We start from the raw sequence: 22,935 nt of genomic DNA on the forward strand, positions 1-22,935 counted from the left end.
TAACACTTTTATAAACAGCATTTATTGTACAGAGTACTCTGAAGGAAGAAAAATATGTACAGCCATTCGTTCTCATTAATACGGCTACTTTGTCCTGCAATACTGAAAAGGCGGAATGTGTCTGGCACAAAAATAACCCCTAGGAGTCACGAATTAGAAAAACAACACTTTTAAAAAAGATTTTTACTTTTCTGGTAGAAATATAAAAACTGTGGTTTATGGGGAAGAAATTAAACAAAAGAAAAAGTCCAATCAATTGTAGAGGTGGCTTTAACACTTGAAGTTTTGTACTTCAAACCAACCTGCTGACAGCAGTATGTGTTTAAAATCTAAATATAAATAAACGGGCAGCCCTGCACAAACAGCAGCACAGTATGAGCAACTTACACAGCGCCGCAGAGTTCTCTGTGCAGAAGTAAGACCACTTCCCGGCATCACTGCGGGGAACGCAGGATGGAGAGCTTCACCGGGTGCCACAACCCACAGAACAGCCATCTTCTCACCAAATCGGGGCCATCCACAACACCACCATTTAAATGTACCAAAATTGATTTGTTTTAAAAACAAGTGGGTGCAGAGGCAGGAGTACGTAACAGCCATTATGTCGTCTTCCTGAAACCCTTTAGAATAGGGTAGATATTTTCGAATGCTTCATAAATTTCTGCTCTGACTTTAGCACCTATAAAGACAAGTTGGAGAAGAGAGTCTGAAATAGCTTTTCTTAACATGTTAAAGAGGTAAAATTACTTTGAAATAAAATTACTTTAAAACCATAAGCACAATTCTCATCCATTATTCTCCCACTTGCTGTCTTTAAGCAAGCTCTTCTGAACCTTCCCCTACTGTCTCCAAATGGCATTGTTGATGAATCTCAAAGAGTTACAGAAGGGTTTCCACCTTAAAATGCCATCTCTTAACCAATGTAATGGCCACCTTCCCTGCTCTCCCCACTACAGGTCTTGCTGTGGTCTGATTTCCCTGCTCTCACTCCCCCTGGTGGATATGTTTCTCATCAGTGTTAGGGTGGAGGAGAAGAAAGGGGCGAAGGCACTTGCTAGCCACCTGTCCCCAGTCTTCGAAATTACTTCTCAGCACTGAGAAAATGCTGTTCTCGAAACCCTTTCAAACCTTCGGACACTACTTCCTGTTACAACTTACCTGTTAATACAACTTTTCCAGAAACAAAAATAAGAAGAACAATTCTGGGTTTGATCATTCTGTAGATTAAACCAGGAAATAACTCTGGCTCGTAACTAGGAGGAAAATGGCAAAAAGAGTTTAGAAATTAAAAGCTGCCCATGCTTTAGGTAAAATGAGGACCTGCACAGGGAAAATACTGACTAAACCACAAACTCACCGGGAGATGAACCCAGAGGAGGGAGAACTTAAGGACAGTGAGGGCGACCTGTCATCAGTACTTGAGGACTAACAAACTATTTCTAATGAGTCTGGATTTTCTGCTGTACAAACGAGACCTTTAGATTTATGCTCTTCAGTGTCCGACCCTTATCAAGGCTCACGAGTGGCATGTCTGATTCGAACCCCAGCAGCCTCATTTCCCCAGTTCAGACAGCCTGAACCAGTTACGGTATCTGTGATTAACCTACTGGGAGACGCAGGACGGGCTTCTCTGAGGGAGGTACACTTGGGTGGGCATCTGAAATGCGAGTGGAAGTTTCCTAGGTGAAAAGTGGAACAAGAGGGTGCCAGGTATAAAACTGGGATATACTAGGGGCGCCTGGGTGGCTCAGTCATTAAATGTCTGCCTTCGGCTCGGGTCATGGTCCCAGGGTCCTGGGATCGAGCCCCGCGTCGGGCTCCCTGCTCCGCGGGAAGCCTGCTTCTCCCTCTGCCACCCTGCTGCTTGTGTTCCCTCTCTCGCTGTGTCTCTCTCTGCCAAATAAATAAAATCTTAAAAAAAAAAAAAAAAAAAACCCTGGGATATACAAAAGCCTTGGTCCAAGAGAGGCAGGGCAAGTCTGAGGGGTGCAGGGAGCAGAGAGGCTGTAGAGGTGGGCAGTGGCCTTGTAAGTGGCAGGGAAAATAAGAGGAAAGAATTTCACTCAAGTTTATACTTTGCAGGTAGAACTCATATAATGTTCACTAGAAGAAATAATTCAGAAAACTGGGGATAAAAATTGATAGACGAGGTTGTGGATTTAATTCATGCATTTAAAATGCATTTACTGAGCAGTAAAATAACAGGGAATCAATTTCATCCCAGTCAAGGCGAGTTATAGATGTCAATAAGTGAAATGGGAAGTAGGAGAATGGTGAGAATAATATATTTTCCAAGACGTAAGGGAGAAACTTCATTAAATACATCTGTCACTACATCATTTACACTTACATACTGTTTTGCACATGTTTTATCATGAACAATGTTTACACAGATTATAAATGAACTGTTGCCACAGGCAATACGTTTCAGACTCACCTGCTAAACTGTTGGTGGGTCAGCACAAGGCCTTCTAACCTTATAGGGAACTTCACATCACAGCTCCCCACCATGTTCTGAATCTTGAAGTCCAAGAACTTTGCTGGAAAACCTAACTTCTGTACAACCCTGGCATATTTCCTTGCTGCTAGTCTGGACTGTTCTTCACTAGGGAAAGGAAAAAGTGAGATAGTCATAGTCAAAGCCACCTAAAATAATTATTCAGATGAGTAACTTTATAAAAAGTCAAAACTAGAAAAGTTATTTTTTAAAAAAGTACAAAATGTCACCCCCCTTCCAGTAAGAGAAAAGAACAAAAGACACTAACTATTTTATTATAAAGTACTCCTATGTCCTTGACAGATAACTAAAGGCCTGCACCAAATTACTGATATGCCCAGGTTTTACAAAGTGGAGTATCTCATCATCACCATTATCATTACTATTACTATATTTTAGCCCACAATCCTGAGATGAAAACTAACAACTTCTTTTTGATAGGAAAATACTGATGAGATTTATACTTGTCTAATGCATACACTAATTCTGTCCTCTTTTATGTCAAATCTCTCATTATCCATTCTTATAACTCATCGGTTAGATAAAACTATGGTTTAGTAATATAGAGCTTATTAAGAAAAGCAAAATAAAAGCAAAACCATCATGAACAAAAGACTCTCAAGTACAGGGGTCAGGAATGACAAAAATTAAGCATACATACATGCAATGCTTTTTTTTTCTTGAGGAAAATAAATTTATTTGCAGCTTCCTATTTTGATAAACTAGATACATACTATTCAGTGTGTAGCAAATGGATAAAGAGAGCTAAACAGTGCACATGAAAAGCATGTCTAGGGGGCACCTGGGTGACTCAGTCGTTGGGCGTCTGCCTTCAGCTCAGGTCATGATCCCGGGGTCCTGGGATCAAGCCCCGCATCGGGCTCCCTGCTCAGCAAGGAGCCTGCTTCTCCAGCTCCCACTCCCCCTACTTGTGTTCCCTCTCTCGCTTTGTCTCTCTCTGTCAAATAAATAAAAAAAAACTTTAAAAAAATAATAAAAAAAAAAAGAAAGAAAGAAAGAAAGAAAAGCATGTCTGGGAAAGAAAAAACCATCTAGCATTGATTAATAAACCAGAAGCTTTCGACGCTCCGTCCAGGGGAAACAAGCAAGTCTCCTAAACGAAGACTTATATGAAAGCCAGGGATAGACCCACATCTTGCCTTCTGAAAAAAACTCAGAGACCAGGAACCACAATATCCACAACAATAACTGTCCCTTCATCCAATAAGCAAAAGCATCCACAGCCCCCTCTGTGTGTGGACAACTCCAAGTCATATGAATTATCTTTTATTTTAAAAGTTTAATTTACTTCATTTGTTCAAGCTTTATGAAGCTGATATATTATATCTACTCTTTCCCCAACCTCTGCCTTCTACCAATTACGTGGAGTCTGTTAGACAAGGTTTAAAGTCAAGGTCCCAAAGTGTTAACCTTCATAGACAGGATCACTCCAAACAGATGCAGAATGTAGGCAACAGCCATTTTATGAAAAGGGTACAATCCTTACGACCTGCATAACCCTGACACTCATGAGGCAGACTATTTACAACAAGGGGCAGCAGGCATCTGTGACCAACACACATGGTACTGTTCACTGCCAGGACCAAGCAGATCTGTACACTCTCACACCATCAGCTCTGAATTTTGTGATTCCTGACCAATTTTTTTTTCACTTGGGGATGAATTCGTGCTATATATAGAATTTTTTACATAAAGGGATCCTTAGTAATAACTTGGATGTTACATTTTATCAAACATACATAAAATGCAACTAAATAATCATGATAATATATGACCAGGAGAATAAACTCCTTAAACCTACCTCTTGGCTCCTGTGCACACCATTTTCCCAGAACTGAATATCAGTGCAGTGGTTCGGGGCTCTCTTATTCTCATGATTACAGCAGCAAATCGCTAAAATGGTCAGAAATAATCGTTAATGAGGTCATGCCAAACTGCTGATTTCCTTTAGGAGAACAAGAAAATGACAAACAACATCACAACTGATAAGAAAGACCTGTTAAACATAGAGTTCTCATAATATTTGACATATGTTCCTATACAGGATTCTCTTACATCACCATGCAGCATGCATGGTTTTGCACAGGGAGCAGAATAAACAGTAACTACTAAGTACGCTGAGCCAAGATCTGTGTATTCTTTCACAGACATTACAACAAGAAATATCTGCAGGGTGCCTGAGTGACTCAGTAAAGCAAATGACTCTTGGTTTCAGCTCGGGTAATGATCTCAGGGCGGTGGGGGGGGGGGGGCGGTGTGGGATAGAGCCCCACGTCGGGCTTCGCGCTGGGCATGGAGTCTACCTGGGATTCGCTCTCTCCCTCTCCCTCTGCCCTTCCCCCCCATAAAAAAATATATTTTCAAATTTTTTACCTTACCTATGACATCCTTAATAAATACCAGTGTCTCTTTCTACCTTAGATTTGCTAGCTTCTAAACTGTAACTTTTCTGTTTTATTAATGATTTTTTTGGCAAATAGATTGATAAACCTTCTTTACCTCCAGAGGGAGTAAATCAGATTACAAACATACCAGTATGTAGTAAAATGACCCTCTGTTTCCAACTGGCTTCTAGAAACAGTATTGAAGTATTAACACTTACAAAATTGCAAAATAAGAAAAAAAAAATAAAAGTTCTTATCTTTAATTTCTACTTTTTAAGTTTTAACAATGTTTTTATTGCTAACATTATAACTCAAGGGGAACATATTTCAGCCATGGGTTGAATTAATGGCCTCCATTACTAGTGTAATTACATAAGAAAAAATTCATATAGGGGCGCCTGGGTGGCTCAGTAGGTTAAGCGTCTACCTTCGGCTCAGGTCATGATCCCAGGGTCCTGGGATCGAGCCCCACATCGGGCTCCCTGCTCAGCGGGGAGCCTGCTTCTCCCTCTGCCTCTGCCTGCCTGCCTGCCTACTTGTGCTCTCTCTCTCTCTCTCTGTCAAATAAATAAATAAAATCTTAAAAAAAAAAAAAGAAAAAATTCATATATTTCTAATCAAGATGACTCTAACAAATTAGACTGCTTTAGCAATGTTAGTTTAAAAATGCCGTCTTCCCTCAGATTTTACCATCATGCAGAACTCCTAGCACCATATTCTAGTTTATATGAGTCCCAGGAAAAGCCGAAGCATTTAGCACTTCCTAAATCCCCTCTACTGGTTTTATTGATCAAATAGTATCATTTCATTGGAGACTATAAAAAATTGTAAAACTATGTATTCAAAGTAAATAAAATGATACAAGATTAATTATTCTAATGCTACACATTATACAGGCTTGCCACGATGGACAAACGGTTACTTCCAGACCTTAGTTACCTTAGGATCTTAGACAAATACTTAAAAAAAATTTTAATATTTAGGTAAGTTCTTAAGATAATGATAAAAACACAGGTCAACAAACAGTTTTTATTGCTATATAAATAACCATTCAATTTCTTGGTGGAAGGACAATGTTGATATATATGTTTACTTTACCACTTTAAACAATTATAGAAGGGATATATATCGTGCACTGATGGAGAGACAGCAATGGAGACATTTCTTGGTCATCTACCTTCTACTTTTCCTTGTGTCTGTAAGCAACAACATTGGTTTGCTTTGGCTAAAGATAATAACTAATACAAATAGTTAAGACTATACCAGGCACAATAGGTAATAAATATTGTACCTTCTTATTAAGGAAATTGTTACAGTTTATTAACATCACAAATTCAACATTACATATGTATCATTTTACTTAATATGCTGATATTACATTTCCAAGTCAAAGGTAAAATGCTTTAAATGATGAAAAAAGTTAAAAGTTCTGACTTTTCCTTTTTCTTATATTCTTACTCTAAATTAAAAAAGCAAAAAAGAACTGTTTTTACATCAAAGTATCTTTGTGGTTTCTTAAATGGCCACTGGGTAAACATAAAGATTTATTCTCATACCATAAAAAGAAGGGTAGCTAAATGAGTCATTTTTGTTCTTAGCCAGTTATTACAGCAATTTTTATCTTGGACATTTCTACCTAGGCTACATCTTTCTCACTTTTATATAAAAGACAAGGTTATGTTTTAGAGATTTAGAAACTCGCTCCAAAACCATTACTTAACATTTTTCTCAACCCACAGCTAATATTTATCCATCCAACTTAGCTATCTGTTACAGCTGACAAACATACCCCTACACTTCTATATTACTTTGTCTGCTTTCTATATAACTGTTAAATAATGCTCCAATCTAAACCCAGCTACTTTACTTCCCTTCCCTTAAAAAAAATTAAACTATTTTTGTAAACTATCAAAATAAATCTAAACCTGCCTCATTCTGACTGTTTTGCCCTGATGATACATCCTAGACATCTTCACTCAATGATTTATATACTTAACATAATCAAGGTATACTTTATACTGATATAGTTTAACTTCTAAATATTGTTATAAAACACTCTGTTACAACAGCTCATTCTACTAAAAGTTATTTTACTAGAGGATCATGAGTAAATATTAATAGTCCATAAGATCTGGGTTTACGTCATGAGGAAAATAAGAGTTTTCGATCTTTTTTGAGTATCTCCAATTAAAACATTAAACATAAATTGGTGACTTATTAGAAAAATCAGACTTCTGAAGGAAATATCCATTGTAAGATTACACCCTACTCTAGGGAAAGGGGCTTCACTATACTATGCAAACACCAGCTCTTACGAGGTTTAGCCACCACTGACAACAGAATAATATATATAGTTTTTAAGTTGAGGTGGGAGGCAGAAACTTAGTCATTGTATTTCTCTTTGTTTTATTTAAATATCTCAAAATGGCTTGGTTCCACTCAAAATCATCTTCAAATTTTAATACTTAGGCATGTGCACACACATATGTGCATACAAACAAAAAGCCACCAGCAAAGACAGAGACAAATATGTACATTGATTCAAACTCTACAAAAATATTGGTGAGGATATTTAACTTGAGAAGTTCAAAAGGCTACTTCACAGGCCAAGAAAAACTGTAATAGAGGGCAAGACTCTGAATTCTCACTTAGATGTGATCTAGTAGCCAAACCAAAAACTTTAGATATGCTTAATAATAGCGTGTCTGTAGTTCTCCTTTTGATTGAAGCTTTCCTTTGTTAAAAGGCCAATGTTAAAACAGTCCAAGTTTCCAAAAAGAGTTTTATTTTCCTTCGCCTAAAGTCTTAGCCCTAATGACGAGGTGAGTTACACCTCAAAATCCCCACAAATTCTCACCCTATGACACTGTTTCTGAAAGACCTAGGAAAATTGGCCTGGCTCCTACTAATGGTCCACTAATTTGCTATATCTTGGTCTTGTCAAGCACAGGTCTCCCCGGCTACTGGAAAGTGGAGTATTCCTGTGAAACCTTTTGTAAGCTAAAATGGAGTAAAGTGAGGAAACAATTATCATTTTGTAAAAGCAAAAATTCTCAGATGTCTTTCTGTTAGCAAAAACAGGTACTAATGTAGGTCCTTCATAAGAGCAAAGTGACTTAATGCAAACTTCTGGATAGCATGGGAAACCTGGACTGGTCAAACCCATGTGTAATATACAAAGTCTTGTGCCCACTTACGGGTAAGCTACATTTCCAGAGGAAACATCACTGCACACATCTCCATGTGATATACAGGCAGACAGAAACATGAAAGAGATATCAGTGGAAGTTGGCTTCAAACTGTCTAGAAGAAAGTGTTTCAGACTCTCCTCCCTGAAATACTTTTCTCAAGCATCAGGAATAGATGCATGGATACCTTCCCCAGTTTGCATGTACTCAGAATCCAAATGGATATGGGTTCTGCCTGAAGACTAACCCCAAATCTACTAAAAGGCCTCCAGAAAGTGATGACTCCTGAAAATACAGCTTCCTCCCAAGACTTCTCTGAATCAAGGACAGGACAACAGACTTTGTATATTTAATGCCTTTTCTTTCTCTCACTTCTTCCCTTTGGTTTTAATCATTTTGTGCTGTTCGCAAAATGTGGTACAAGAACATGATTTCACTTTGTGTATGAGACTTCTACCCTGACTGGGGAGTTCCTGAACTAAGACAGGAGCTCCTGGATTGTGGCTCAAAAAACAAATGAAACCACTCCCCCAAAAATCATAAATTCACTGGCTAAAACAGAGTCAGATAATAAAATTGTCCTCAACTATTTTATTGGCCAGCCAAGTAGTATTGGTACAATTGTTAGTTAAGTGGATAAATACTGGGGGTGGGGAGGGGGGACACAGAACAGAACAATCACTTGAGAAGAAGACTTCATTCTTAAAATTGACCCAACTGATTCTTGGGAGTTAATTCTTCTGGTTAGGCATAAGAAAACTTAAGAAAAACAAAAACAAAAACAAAAACAGAAAACCTGGATATATGAAGTGAATTTCACTTAATTCTTATGATACTTAAGATGCTTCTTATTCTTTGCTACTCTTCCACTGTCAAATATCCAGGTGCTAAAATGCTGCCACTTGGCCACTCTTTCAAGATAACATTCAAATACTACCAAATAAGAAAAGGAGTAAAACCCTCATGGGCAACCTAGACTGGAAATTTAACTAAAGGGGGGACATGGGAGACTTCAGTAAAGGAAATGGTGCTAACCTGGCAAAAATGAGAGGCACTAAGCAGACACTGACACACATTACACAGACAGCCTGTCACATATAATTCAGTTAAATTCTTGAGTTTTTCTTTCTGCTTGCTTTTTTTTTCTTATATAAAATCTTATTCTTCCTTTGTTAGACAAAATAAATTTAGTATCAGCTCCCCATGTATAAAAGTTAACAGCATGCTAATAATAGATGTTCTCAACTTTAGGGGAACTGTCTTCTGCAGGGCCCTGTCCCAGAGGTCTTCAGTCTGATCATCTTCTACACTCAAATGCCTGGTCTGTCTGGTCTGGTCCTCAAAGAATGTCCACTCATTTGTATGTGCAAATATTTACTATTTTTTTTAAAAATAGCTTATCTACTAATGCAGAGTCTTACCATGTACTCAGGCTACTATCTTAACATCAAAAATCTTGTATTTTTACCCCATAATCTTTTTATTATAAAAAGCTTAAAAGTTATACAAATACAGAAAAATATAATAAACTCCCTTGTACTTACTACCCAACTCTGAAAATTATTAACTTCTGGCCAATCCTGTTTCACCCAAGTGCCCTTCCCCAATTCTCCAACTGAATTGTTTTGAAGTAAATTCCAGAGAACGTATCATTCCCTTCTACATAGATTTCAAAACATAAATGAAACCATACCACATATTTTGTTCTTTAATGTCACAGGATCCCCATCACAATGGGTACATAAATTTTAGTAGTTTAACTTGTAGACTGCCGTGACTCTAGGGTCTCTCACATGGTAGCTATTCGATAAAAAAAAAGATACACATTTTGCTTTAATTCCTCATTTTGTTGGTGTCAACAAACATAAGCATGACATATTTTGGTCTAGGGACCTTTAACAGTAAATTCCTGTATTATTATAGTTTGAAATACATTAAAATTGCTCTGACCTTGGGATTATATTCAGCATTTCGGGCACGAAGTGCAATGGTCTTTAGGTCAAGCTTACAGCCAAGATTCACTGTGGATACGATATTTCTGCAAGACATTTGAAAAGAAAACATGATCATTTAACTTTTATAGGTTGAGATGTTAGATCATTATCTAGAAATCCGATTGTTTTACTAGAACAAATTTAATTACATTAGTTTAATTTAAACTAATTTAAGTTTTAAATTTTTTTTAATTTGTTGACATTTATTAAGTGTTTACCATACACCATGGTGAGCATCTTACACAGGTTATCCCACTTGATACTTACAATGCACTATGAAGTAATAACTATTAATACTCACATTTTCAGATGAAGCTGAGGCTTAAATGGGGCAGTTAACTTGCTCCAGATAATCTATCCCTAGAGCCATGCCTTAGCCTTTTGTGAAGCCCTTATATGCCCTTTGAATGAAACTAATTGCCCATAAACCATCATGGATGGGCATGGAACATCACTGTCCTGTGAATACTGATTCCAGATTGCAAATACATCTCCAATAGTTTCTAGCTCATTGCTGCTTGATTCTTTTCCTGTCCTGTCAAAATGCAATACTCTGAAAACCTGATGGCTCACAATTTGATTGGATAAGAGAAGAGCTGTGTACCTTAATACACAACGGTAAGACCAATTAGAATGATCAACCCAATGAATGTTTTCATTTCTATATCATCTGTCTTCTTCCAATCAATTTTATATACACACCTACCTGTAGCATTTCTCTCCTTACAAACTGAATCAAATAAGTTGTGGTGCATCCACCACAAATTTAGTCATATAATTGCTACATGTATTCTTTTTTCTTTTTTTAACCAAGAGTACATAAGGGTTCAAATTTCTCCATATCCCCAACATTTGTTATATTCTGTTTTTGACAGTGGCCATCCTAACGGGTATGAGGTGGTATCTCACTGTAGTTTTGATTTGCATTTACATGTTTAGTGATGTCAAGCATCCTTTCATGTGCTTATTAGTCATTCATGTATTTTCTTTGGAGAAATATGTATTCAAGTCCTTTGCCCATTTTGGAATCAGGCTCTTTTTTTGTTGTTGGGTTTTGAGTAGTTCTCTAAATATCTATCAGATACATGATTTGCAAGCATTTTCTCCCACCTTCTGGGTTGCATTTTTACTCTGTGACCAGTGTCTTTTGATACACAAGTTTTTAAAATTTTCATGTAGTCCAATTTATCTGTTTTTTTCTGTTGTTACCTGTGCCTTTGGTGTTACATCCAAGAAAACACTGCCAAGTCCAACATCATGAAGGTTTTGTCCTGTTTTCTTCACCGAGTTTTGTTTTGGGTCTTACATTTAAGTCTTTGATCTATTTTGAGTTAGTTTTTATTTTTTTTATATCCAAAATCTGTTTATTGGGATAGTTGCTTTTTCTTTTTTTTTTTACGATCTTATTTATTTATTCGACAGAGAGAAACAGGGAGAGGGGGAACACGAGCAAGGGGGGGTGGGAGAGGGAGAAGCAGGCTTCCCGCCGAGCAGGGAGCCTGACGCGGGGCTCAATCCCATGGGACCACGACCTGAGCCGAAGGCCGACGCTTAACGACAGAGCCACCCAGATGCCCCGTTTATTGTGATAGTTTCACACTCATCTTGATTCCTGGTGCTTTCGGTGCTGCTTCCGCCTAAAGGAAGCCTTGGCTTTTCCTCCTGTGGGCTGACAGAGGACAGCAGAGCAGCCAACCCACAAAACCACCATTTGTGGCTAAAGACAGTGGTGATTATGTAGCATCCCAGGTACTCCACGTCCATCAAGTAGGAGTTGGGGCCTGCACCAGGTGCTTCTTCTTGTACTTCCTCTTCTCCTCTTCCGGGGACGGGTAAAGGAGGTTCTCCACAAGAGGCATGCTCTCGGGGGGAGGTCGTCACCGCCGGAGAGCTATTTTGAGGTAGTCTGTGTGTGTGGTGTTAGTTAGGGGCCCAACTTCATTCTTTTGTATGTGGATACCCAGTTGCCCCAGCACCATTTGTTGAAAAGATCACCCTTCCTCCACTGAACAGTCTTGGCTCCCTTGACAAAAATCCACTGACCATACATGCAAGGGTTATTTCTGGATTCTTGTTCTCCTGTATCGGTCTATATGTATGTGTCAATGCCAAGACCATGCTGTTTGACTACTGTAACTTTGTAGTAAATTCCGAAATCAGGAAGTGTCAGTCCTCCGGTTTGCTCTTCTTTTTCAGGATTGTTTTGACTATTCAGGGTCCCTTAGGATTCCATATGAATTTCGGCATGAGCTTTTCTATTTCTGCAAAAAATATCATTGGGATTTTGCTATGATAGCGCTGAATACATAGATCATTTTGGGTAGTATTAAGATTTTGACAATATTAAATCATGAGATGTGTTTCCACTTACTCAGGTCTTAATTCTTTCAGCAATGTTTTAGAGTTCTCATCCTAAGTCTTTCACATCCTCGGTTAATCTCGGTTTACTCTTTTTGTTCATGTTGTTAAGGGAATTGCTTTTGTAATTTCCTTTTTATATTGTTCACTGTGTACTGAAATGCAACTGATTTTTGAGTGTTAACTTTGTATCCTGCCACTTTTCTAAATAAATTCCCTTATTATATCTAATATTTTTTTTTGGTGGATCTTCATGATTTTCTATGTATAAGATCATAACATCTGCAAATAGAGGTAATTGTACTTCTTCCTTTCTACTCTGGATGCTTTTTATTTCTTAGTATTGCTCTGACTAGACCTTCCAGTACTATGTTGAATGAAAGTGGAGAAAGAGGTCATCCTTGCCTTGTTCCTGATCTTACAGGAAAAGCATTAAATCTTTCAACATTATCAGGCTTGCTATGATTTTTTACATATTACTATGTTAAAGTAGTCTCATCTTTTCCTATTTTGTTGTGTTCTTATAATGAAAGGGTGTTGAATTTTGTCCATTCTTTTTCTGCATCAATTGGGATGATCACTTTTCTTCTTCATTTTATTGTTGTGGCATATTACACTGGTTGGTTTTTATATGCGGACCCATCCTTGCATTCTAAGAATAAAAATCCCACTTGGTCATGGTGTGTAATATGCTGCTTAATGATGTTTCCTAGTATTTTGTGGAGGACTTCTCCAACAATGATCATGGGGATACTGGTCTGTAGATTTTTTTTTTTTTTTTTTTTTTTTACAGTGTCTTTGGCTTTGGTGTCAGCATAGTCAGTGAATGAGTTAGGAAGCATTCTCTCCTCAATTTTTTTGGAAAAGTTTGAGAAGGACTGGTGTTAGTTCTTCCTTAAATGTCTGGAAGAATTCACCAAAGCCGTCCGGTCCAGGGCATTTCTCCTGCTCTGCCGTCTCCCCAGAATCCTTTTCTTTCTTTTCTTTTCTAAGTTTATTTATTTAAGTTATCTCTACACCCAACATGGGCTCGAACTCACAATCCTGAGATCAAGAGTCACATGTTCTTCCAACTGAGCCAGTCAGCCCCTTAAAAACATATTCTTATATATTCATTAATTATTTACCCAATTCTTCATAAGCCTGTAAGATCTAGAGGCCACTGAAATTCCCACCCAGAAGGGCTCTTAGTGGATATGGGAACTCAGTAATGTGGCTGACTAGATGCTTTGTAGAATACCAGAAAGTTTAAGGTGCCAGCAAGAAACAAACACCCCATCACAACTGGTTATAACTGATGATTTAAACAAGGGGTGCAAACTTAAATGCCCATAAGACCCAGACAAGCGTGCAAAACAGGGAGTGGTGTTGACAAAGGTGAATTCACAAGTGATTATCTCTCTAAATCAGTAAAATGAAAACTGTTTGATTTTTAAAACTGTGTCAGGTCAAACACCCAAGGCAAGATTTGGGTAACAGGACCCACAATTAAATATTATTAGTTCTAAAAACGACCAGAGATGGTCTACAAGAAAACTGGATGATGTAGTTATTGCAAATGACCCTTCCATTTGGCTGTTTCCTAAAAGCAAAAGCTATGTACGTCTCATCGCATGAGAATATTTGTATGTTTTCCAGAAATTGTTTTCCCACCTCACCCACCCCACACCCAATGTTGTCACATATAGAACCCATTTCATTTATGTAGAAAAGTCCATTTAGGACAAGAACGGACATCCTCAGCTTGTGGAAAGGACACAGCTCTCAAAGAGTTATATGCAGCCCTCATAATAACCAATGAAGACAAACAAGGGCCACTATGAACTAACAAAGACTAAGTAACTAATTTTCCCTTCCCCCAAACTGAAAATTTCGCAAGGGAAGGAGATTACATAAGGCTTGATTCAGCAAATCAGCTTCAGGAAAATGTCTATAATAACAATTTGGTAGCTTGTGTCTATATATTTGGCCCAAAATTATAAACACAAGCTACCAAATGTCTGAAGATGTTATGCGAGCCTTCTACTGAGGGGACCGAATCACTCAGGCAGCTTAGCATCCCCTTCTCATGTGAGAGAGAGAGAGCAAATGTTGATACATGGTTACCACTAGTACTACACCCTTAAACCAATCCACCTGAAAACAAAGAAGAGCAGCACCCAGTCAAGGGACCCTTCCAGGGTGAGGGAGAAGACACAACACAAAGTACTCACTGCAGCTGCGGCACGATCCCCGAGCTCTCAGAGGCTGGTGTGGCAGGGGTAATGGGGGTCATGGGGGTCATGGGGGAGGGATACAAGGGGGTGGTGCCCGGCAAGGGGGCAGTGGTGAGAGTCTGTGAGTGGAAGAGCTGTGGCGTCTGGCCCGAGGCCCCCTGTGTTGCCTGCTGGGATGTCGACTGCTGAACCGCCGCTACGGCCTGCTGCTGGGCCTGCTGCTGGGCCTGCTGCTGGGCCTGCTGCTGGGCCTGCTGCTGCCTTTGCTGCTCCTCCAACAGAGAGAGGCTGCTGGTGTTCTGGATAGGCTGTGGAGTCAGTCCTGTGCCATAAGGCATCATTGGACTGAAGATAGGGATCCCAGGAGTCATGGCACCCTGTGCAAAGTCAGGAGAACAGTATAGTTAGGCCAGCTGGTATCAGGTATTCCTGGCACTTATGTGGTAGAGGAGGAGGTGAGAGGTATGAGGACAGATGCCTTCCCATTATAAATGGGGTTATGATGCCTTAATAGAAAGGCATCTGCGGGGCGCCTGGGTGGCTCAGATGGTTAAGCGTCTGCCTTCAGCTCAGGTCATGATCCCAGAGTCCTGGAATCGAGCCCCGCATCGGGCTCCCTGCTCAGTGGGGACCTGCTTCTCCCTCTCTCCCTGCTCATGCTCTCTCTCTATCTCTCTCAGTTTTATTTATTTAGTATTCAGTCTCAACTGAATAAACAAAATCTTAAAAAAAAAAAAAAGAAAAAGAAAAAAGAAAAAAGAAAGGCATGTGCTGTTCTTACACGTATCACTTTCCTTTTCACCATAACATAGGAGGTAAAAGCTCAGTATGTGGGGTTATACCTAGGTGTGAAATCCAACCCTGTGACTTACTACATGTGAAAACTCGAGAAAGTTGCTTAGGCCTTCAGGCATATCTACAGGATAATAATGTTCTAATACCATTAGAATAAAGGAAATAACTGGAGTGACTGCCCGTCCGTGTTTAAACTATTACCCTAGTATATTGCCTGGGTAGTTCCCTGTTCACTCTCAATGGATTTGTCCAAGTTTGGATGATATATATGCTTACCCTAGAGATGCCACTTAACTCATTCAATGCAATGACAGGCACTAGAAAACACTGAAGTGTTAATAACAGTAACAACAATTATTAGAATACTATTCAAAAAGGTGGATCATTTGCTCTCCAAAAAGTTTAAATCAAGAAAATCCAACGCAACTATCAGAACAATATCAATTTGTTTTTCCAAATGCTTAACTTTTCCAGACACTGTTACATTTATTAACTTATAAGTCTCAAAATAGCCCTTTGGTAAAGGAAAAAGTAGATGCTGTTCTTCCCACATTAAGGACAAGAAAACTGACACCAGGAGCAGCAGCTAAATGACTTTCCTAAGACCACAGATCTCACTAGTAGAGAAGCCACAATCACAGCTAAGATTTCCTGAGACCCAGTCCAGTGCTCTCACCCAACACCAAAATCCACAGAGCCAATGAAGCTTGCAGAGCCTGCAGTGACTTTGTGGACCTCTTAAAATTATATCCAATATTGGGGCGCCTGGGTGCCTCAGTCAGTTAAGCGTCTGCCTTCGGCTCAGGTCATGGTCCCAGGGTCCTGGGATCGAGCCCCACATCAGGCTCCCTGCTCCGCAGGAGGCCTGCTTCTCCCTCTCCCGCTCCCCCTGCTTGTGTCCCCTATCTCGCTGTCTCCATCAAATAAATAAATAAAATCTTTAAAAAAAAATTATATCCAATATTTCTGCATGAAGGAATCCATAGTTTTCATTAGATTCTCAAATGGGTGCAAGATCCAAAAGAGCCATAATCCTTTCCCACTTTCTTTGGCAGAAAGCAGAAACCAAAACTGAGATATTTACGTTACACTGTTTAACCAACATAGTGGCAGAAAGAATGTGGGAGGAGGATCTAAAGTATACTGCCACCCTAACAGTACAGGCCTTATTCTACTGCCTCTAACAGGTCTATAAAATAGTGGCTAGAAAACATTCAGGTTCTGTTATTTAAAAAGACTAAGGTTTTTGAAAGGTCTGCCTTTCTTTATGTCACATATACGAATGAACTCAAAATGGATCACAGACATACATGTAAAAGCTAAAACTATGAAGAAAAAAATCCTTAAGACTTTGGGTAAGCCAAGATTTCTTAGAACACAAAAGCACTAACGATGAAGTAAAACTGATAAATGGACTTCAGAAAAAAAATAAGAGCTTCTACTTTCTGAAAGACATCACTAAAGAAAATTAAAAAGTAAGGCACACCACGGACTGAGGGAAAACATCTACAGTACCTACACCTGAGAAAGAACCTCTATCCACAATACATGAAGAGCAATTCCACTTCAATAAAAGATAGACAAATAATCCAATAAACAAATGGGCAAAAGATGAGAAGGACATTCTACAAACGAAGACATGTAATTGGCCAGTAAGCACTTGATAAGATGCTCAAGATCACTAGTCATCAGGAAAATGCAAATTCAAATCACAAAGAAATACTACTAAGCAACCACTAGAATGGCTAAAAGTTAAGGCCTCAAGTGTTAGTGAGGATGTGGACCAACCAGAACTCTCACATGCTGCTGGAGGAACTAGAACACGGTTTGAGTGTTTCTTGTAAAGTGAAACATACACTTACCATATGACCTAGCAATCCCACTCCTATGCATTTACCCACGAGATAGAAACAGTATACACAAAGCCTGTTCACAAATGTTTACAGCAACTTTATTCATAATAGCCCAAACCTAGAAACCCCCCTAATGTCAGCAACTGGAGAATGGATACACAAAATGTGGTACATCCATACAATTGAGTACTACTTGGCAAAAAAAAGGAATCTGCAGACATACAAATGTAATATTGGGGAAAGAAGACAGACACAAAAAAGCACATACTGATATTCCGTTTGTATGAAATTCTAGGCAAGGCAAAACTATCTTTAGCTATGGATCAGCAGATCAGTTATATACAGATATATACAATTATCGAAACACTTAAAATGGGTGTTTTCATTTTATGAAAATTATATCTAAAGGTTATTTTTTTATTTAAAAACTTTATTTAAATTTAATTAATTAATATATGTGTATTATTAGTTTCAGAGGCAGAGTTTAGTGATTCGTCAGTTGCATATAACACACAGTGCTCATTATATCCAATGTCCTCCTTTTTTGGGGGGCGGATTAAGATTTTATTATTTATTTGACAGAGAGACACACAGCAAGAGAGGGAACACAAGCAGGGGGAGTGGGAGAGGGAGAAGCAGGCTTCCCGCGGAGCAGGGAGCCCGATGCGGGGCTCGATCCCAGGACCCTGGGATTGTGACCTGAGCCGAAGGCAGCCGCTTAACTGACTGAGCTGCCCAGGTGCCCCACATCAAGTGTCCTCCTTACTGCCCATCACCCACCCACCTCCCCTCCAGCAACCCTCAGTGTGTTTCGTAGAGTTAAGAATCTCTTGGTTTGTCTCCCTCTCTGATTTCATCTTATTTTTCCCTCCCTTCCCCTATGATCCTCTATTTTGTTTCTTAAATTCCACATGAGAGAAATCATATAACTGCCTTTCTCTGACTTATAGGCTATATTCTTTTTTAGATTTATTTATCAGAGAAAGAGAGCATGAGTGGGAGGGGCAGAGGGAGAGGGAGAACAGATCCCAAGCTGACTTCACACCAAGCCCAGAGTCCAACGTAGGGCTCCACCCCCACAACCCATGAGATCATGACCTGAGCGGAAACCAAGAGTCAGATGCCCAACCGACTGAGCCACCAAGGCACCCCACAAATAACATATCTACTTAAAAAAAAAAAATGTAACCTTTTGGGGCACCTGGGTATGAGCTCAGTCAGTTGTGCAGCCAACTCTTGGCTTCGGCTCAGGTCATGATCTCAGGGTCAAGGGATCGAGCCCCATGTTGGGCTCTGCACTCAGTGGGGAGTCTGCTGGACATTCTCTTCCTCTCACTCCCCCACCTCTCTCTCTCAAATAAATAAATAAAATCTTTAAAAAAATAAAAAAATAAAAAGTAGATATGTTATTTGGAACCTTAAACATAAAAAAAATAAAACCAGAAAATAATTTGGTTAGAGTTACTTTCAAAATCAAAGACCCGATAATCAACATTTCATAAATGTTTATGGAAAGATTAAGATTTATAGACAAATACATATTTTAACTTCCAAATAAACTCCCAAAATTTAACACTATCATGCCTATTCAAAGCCTAATAGAACTTCTCAACAAAATAAGAGAAACTTAAAACCATATAAATCCATTTTCAACAATAAATGGTTAAATTCCCTTCCTTCCTTTTTACACTGTCTCTCACAATGCAGATTCTGTCCCATCTACACACTCCCTCCAGCTGTATTACCTGAGGGGAGGCCAGGCCCTGAGCATAAGGCGGCAGGCTGTTGTTCTGATCCATGATGTTCACTTTCTTCTTGGTAAATCAAATACCTTTGGACTGGAACTCGCCTCGGCATTCAGTCTTTTCCTAGAGCATCCCCAGTACACGCTTCTTAGCAACTTCCTCAACTGCTTGCGTTATCTTCATGTACACCAAGAAACAGTAATCTGCTTTGAAAAAAGTTCAAAGTTTAATATAAGAACACAGGCAGGCTGTAGTCTTATAAACCAGTTCCAAGATTACACAAAAACTAGGAAAAAAACAATGAAGCTATTTTGGAATATATTTTTTTAACCTTATAATGCTGAAATGTTATTCTTTCCATGTTTATTGTGACTGCATGTAAAACTGTCAATAGAACAAAAATTGTTTTATTACATATTTAAATACTTAGAATGTTCAAAATTAAGGTGTCATAATCAACGTTAAAAACCTTTGGGGAAAAACACTCAGGGAAAACAAATTCCTAAGCAAACTGTCATATCTGAGTAGAAATATTTATTGAGCACTGTATACACAGTGCTATTAGATATTTTATATCCTCCACAATGTCTTGGGTGTAAGTTCAATAAATATTGAATTGGATCCAATACACTTTGGTGTGATCATTTACTGATCTACTAATTTAATAGAACACTGTGATAGAAGCTTTACAGACTCCAAAATAAAACATGTTTTATTACTTGATCTCTTTAAAACCTGTAAATACAAACTGTGCTCTATCTAGTTTTCCTTAACTCATCAGCTCTTTACTGGCTACACCTTTTTTATTCCTTTTAGACCAAAGAACCAAGTGACTACTGACAGAGCTTTTGTTGAGTTTTGTTCAGATGGATTCTTAACTGGCTGAGGATTGCTATAAGAACTGACTGATTCAAACAGGACCGCTGATTAACACATCAAGAGCAGCATCTAGTTATCACATAGTAAGCACAGGATAAATGTTAGCTGCTATTATTATTAGATTTCAGTTTAAACATTATCATCTAATAAGATATCGTCACATATAGAACTTGCTGATACATCAAAGACACACATGATCTTCAAGCATGTATTGGTACAAAGCAAGTACTCAGATATTTGTTGGATGAATGAGAGAATCATATATCCTACATACCCATCACTGTAAAACACCAAAAAAAAAAAAAAAAGAGAGAGAGAGAGAGAGAGAGAAAGAAAAAAAAATGACCACTCTGCTTCAGAAAATGTCAGAGATAAAAAAGTTATATTTTTAAAATTGTTATCCTATAACAGAAGTGCTACAAATATGAAAATGATGAGGATATAGTCATTAGCATCAGAGTTCAATTTGAAGGGTATGCAAATAATTACTGCCAAACTGAAGTGCTATAATAACAGAGATGTACGATGCTGTTCCTGAGTGAGAATCCAGCAAATGTCTTTGCAATCTCTACTTGCACAGAGCACGTAATCAAGAACAAACGCGTACATGCTATGGAAAGAGAGCAACTGCCAAGTGTTTCTGAAGGGGAGTATTTTCACAAAGCACGCACTAACTTGGGTCTAGCAAGGTAAGCAGAATTTTACAAATCAGAATTCAGGCAAAAGATCAATCATAAGACCACAAAGACTGAAAGAGCATGCAGTATGCAAGCAACAAGCTTAAGAGAGGAGACAGCAAGTATCAGTGCAGCCACACTGTTTCCGAGTTTGACTCGTTCTTACACTGGCAAAAGAGCAGCGACGAGATTTTGAAGTGCCGCCTGAATAGATCTACTTTGGCAAGAGTGTGGTTGAACTCGAAGACATAAAACTGGAGGCTGGAAGTTCAGTTTAAGGCAGTCACTGCTACGGTTGAGGCAAGAAAGGAGAGCGGGGTTTAAAGCACTCATAAACACGACAAGAGATTATCCAGAAACTGGTGGCTCCAGACCCCATGGGGCAAAGTCAAGTCTACACCAGGTGCGGAAGTACTAGGTTGGGGCCTGACGTCACGGCTGTTCGGAGCCCGTCTCTCACTCCCAGTGATGGGACGGGCCATCTTTCCTCACCGTGAAGACCGCAGCTACTACACTTAGCTATTACTCAGAACCTACCCTATAAAACTAACTTCTCCTTCAAAAAGAGGGCTGTTTGCAGAGTGTGTTCCTATTTTGGAAACCGAAGCACCAAATCTGACATTTTTAAAAGACCAGCCCTGGTGAGGGAAAAGAGTCAGTGAGCTCCGCAGAGCCTCCAAGCACGCTCCTCTTCACACGGAAGCCTGTCCAGACTTTTACAAGACACCTAGGGCCGAGACGGCGAGGCCCGGTGAAGAAAGAGCTGTGCGCCTCCGCCTGACGCTCCACGGCGCCGCATCTCCGGCCGCCGACACAACGTGCGCGTCTCAAGCACCCTTCACACTAAAACTACCCCTGCTGGTAGCAAAGCAGGTGGACACGGGCCAGGCTGACCCTGCCCTCCGACACCGACAAGGAGACGAGGACGGCGGGAGCGGACGACGCCGGCTCCGGGATGTGCGGGGCTCCTCGGTCCCGGGCCCTCCCGGAGCCCTGCAGCCCGCGCCCCGAGGCTGGAAAGCCGCTTCCGAGGCACCGGGCGTCCGGGCAGGAGGCCGGGCTGGGTGGGCGGCCGGTACGGGCCCGAGCGGCGGCGGCGGCGCGAGCGAGAGGAGCGCCCCCCTCCCCCCGCGGCCTGCGCGCCCACTCGGCGTCTCCCCCGCCATCGCCCCAGGGCCTCGCTGAGGTGGTCGCCTCTGCACGAATCCTCAGAGAAGAGGAAAGGCAAAAAGTGCTGTTACCTGGAGTCCCTGCAGACCACTGCTGGCCCGCGAAAACGAAGTGAAGCCGCAGGCGGCCTAGGCGCCCGCCACGGCGACCCTGCCCGACCCTACTCAACTTCTGGCGCACGTTGATGATGTCACTTCCGCCAGTTCCAGCCTGGGCCTCAACAAGTTACCCACACGCCAGAGCGGCGGCCATGGGAAGTGTGGGCGCCCGGGCACTTCCGCTGTTTCCCTGGTACTTGGCTGAAAGGAAAGAAGGGGCGGGCGGAGCTCCTCCTGAGCTCCGGGTGGAGGCCGCCTGACCGGAGCATTTTCTACTTGGTCCTTGCTGCAGGGAGGCAAGGTAATGATTTTCAAATGTTGGCTTTTTAAACTGTCTAGCGCTGTAACATTTGGCAAGTTACCTGACCTCTCTGCCTCAGTTAGTAGAAAGGAACACTAATAGCAGTTACCCTCTAAGGAAGTTGCGAGATGGATTAAGGAAATGCTTGAGCAGTGCCTGGCACGTGGTAAGCTTTCGGTGAGGAATGAGCCTGGTTTACAAATTCAATTATGTTTTCCTTCTGCTACTACCATCGTATGCACTTTTCAGAGACTGTTACGGAACCTCAAGTTCAGCTGCCCGTGGCTTGAAAAGCCACTACTCAAGAGAGGAGCTTTGATTGGAAAGGAATATGAGCTTTATTCAAATAGGAGGCCCGACCGTCACCTGGGGAGAAGGCGGATTCCTGTCCCAAGGCCAACTCCCAAGATTTCTGCCTGGCCCAGGGATTTTTAAAGGAGTTTAGGGCAGTTAATCAGTAAAGGGAGGGCAGTGGTCTGTAACCTTTCTTGATTAGGTGCAGACCCATGATACCAGCTACCCACGTTATCACAGCGCTCAGAAGTTGCACAAGGGGGTCTGGTTCCTTAGTGGCCGGGATTGTGCACCCAGGGTCTGGGTTGTTTCCTGACCTGCAGAGGTGCTCTGTTATTTCTAGTAAAGAATGCATGGTGTAGGGGGCACCTGTGTGACTCAGTCAATTAAGCATCTGCCTTCCGCTGGGATTATGATTCCAGGGTCCTGAGATTGAGTCTGGCATTGGGCTCCCTGCTCAGTGGG

The 22,935-nt window shown here is 40.4% G+C and overlaps 1 protein-coding gene and 2 pseudogenes across 2 annotated transcripts; all 3 read right to left on the reverse strand.

Annotated features, from left to right (window-relative positions):
- Positions 1-21,951, reverse strand: TBP (TATA-box binding protein). 2 transcript variants are annotated; one of them, XM_028103275.2, is made up of 8 exons: positions 21,849-21,951; positions 19,052-19,254; positions 14,656-15,035; positions 10,041-10,128; positions 4,320-4,411; positions 2,438-2,605; positions 1,159-1,253; positions 1-679 (listed from the first exon to the last, which is right to left on the reverse strand). In XM_028103275.2, exons 2-8 carry the CDS (start codon positions 19,103-19,105, stop codon positions 600-602), a joined length of 957 nt encoding a protein of 318 aa, XP_027959076.1. In that variant the 5' UTR covers positions 19,106-19,254; positions 21,849-21,951; the 3' UTR covers positions 1-599. The 2 variants fall into 2 exon arrangements, with proteins under 2 accessions (XP_027959076.1, XP_027959077.1); XM_028103276.2 differs by having other exon boundaries at positions 19,052-19,257.
- On the reverse strand, positions 11,568-12,392 carry LOC114209246 (small ribosomal subunit protein eS27 pseudogene; annotated as a pseudogene).
- LOC114209269 (replication termination factor 2 pseudogene) overlaps positions 21,457-22,935 on the reverse strand; it is a 10,279-nt pseudogene continuing 8,800 nt past the window's right edge.

Source organism: Eumetopias jubatus, unplaced genomic scaffold (assembly GCF_037043125.1).
Source record: "Eumetopias jubatus isolate StellerSeaLion01/CBP00866 unplaced genomic scaffold, mEumJub1_p1.0 scaffold_6, whole genome shotgun sequence".
In the NCBI taxonomy this organism is placed as follows: domain Eukaryota; kingdom Metazoa; phylum Chordata; class Mammalia; order Carnivora; family Otariidae; genus Eumetopias; species Eumetopias jubatus.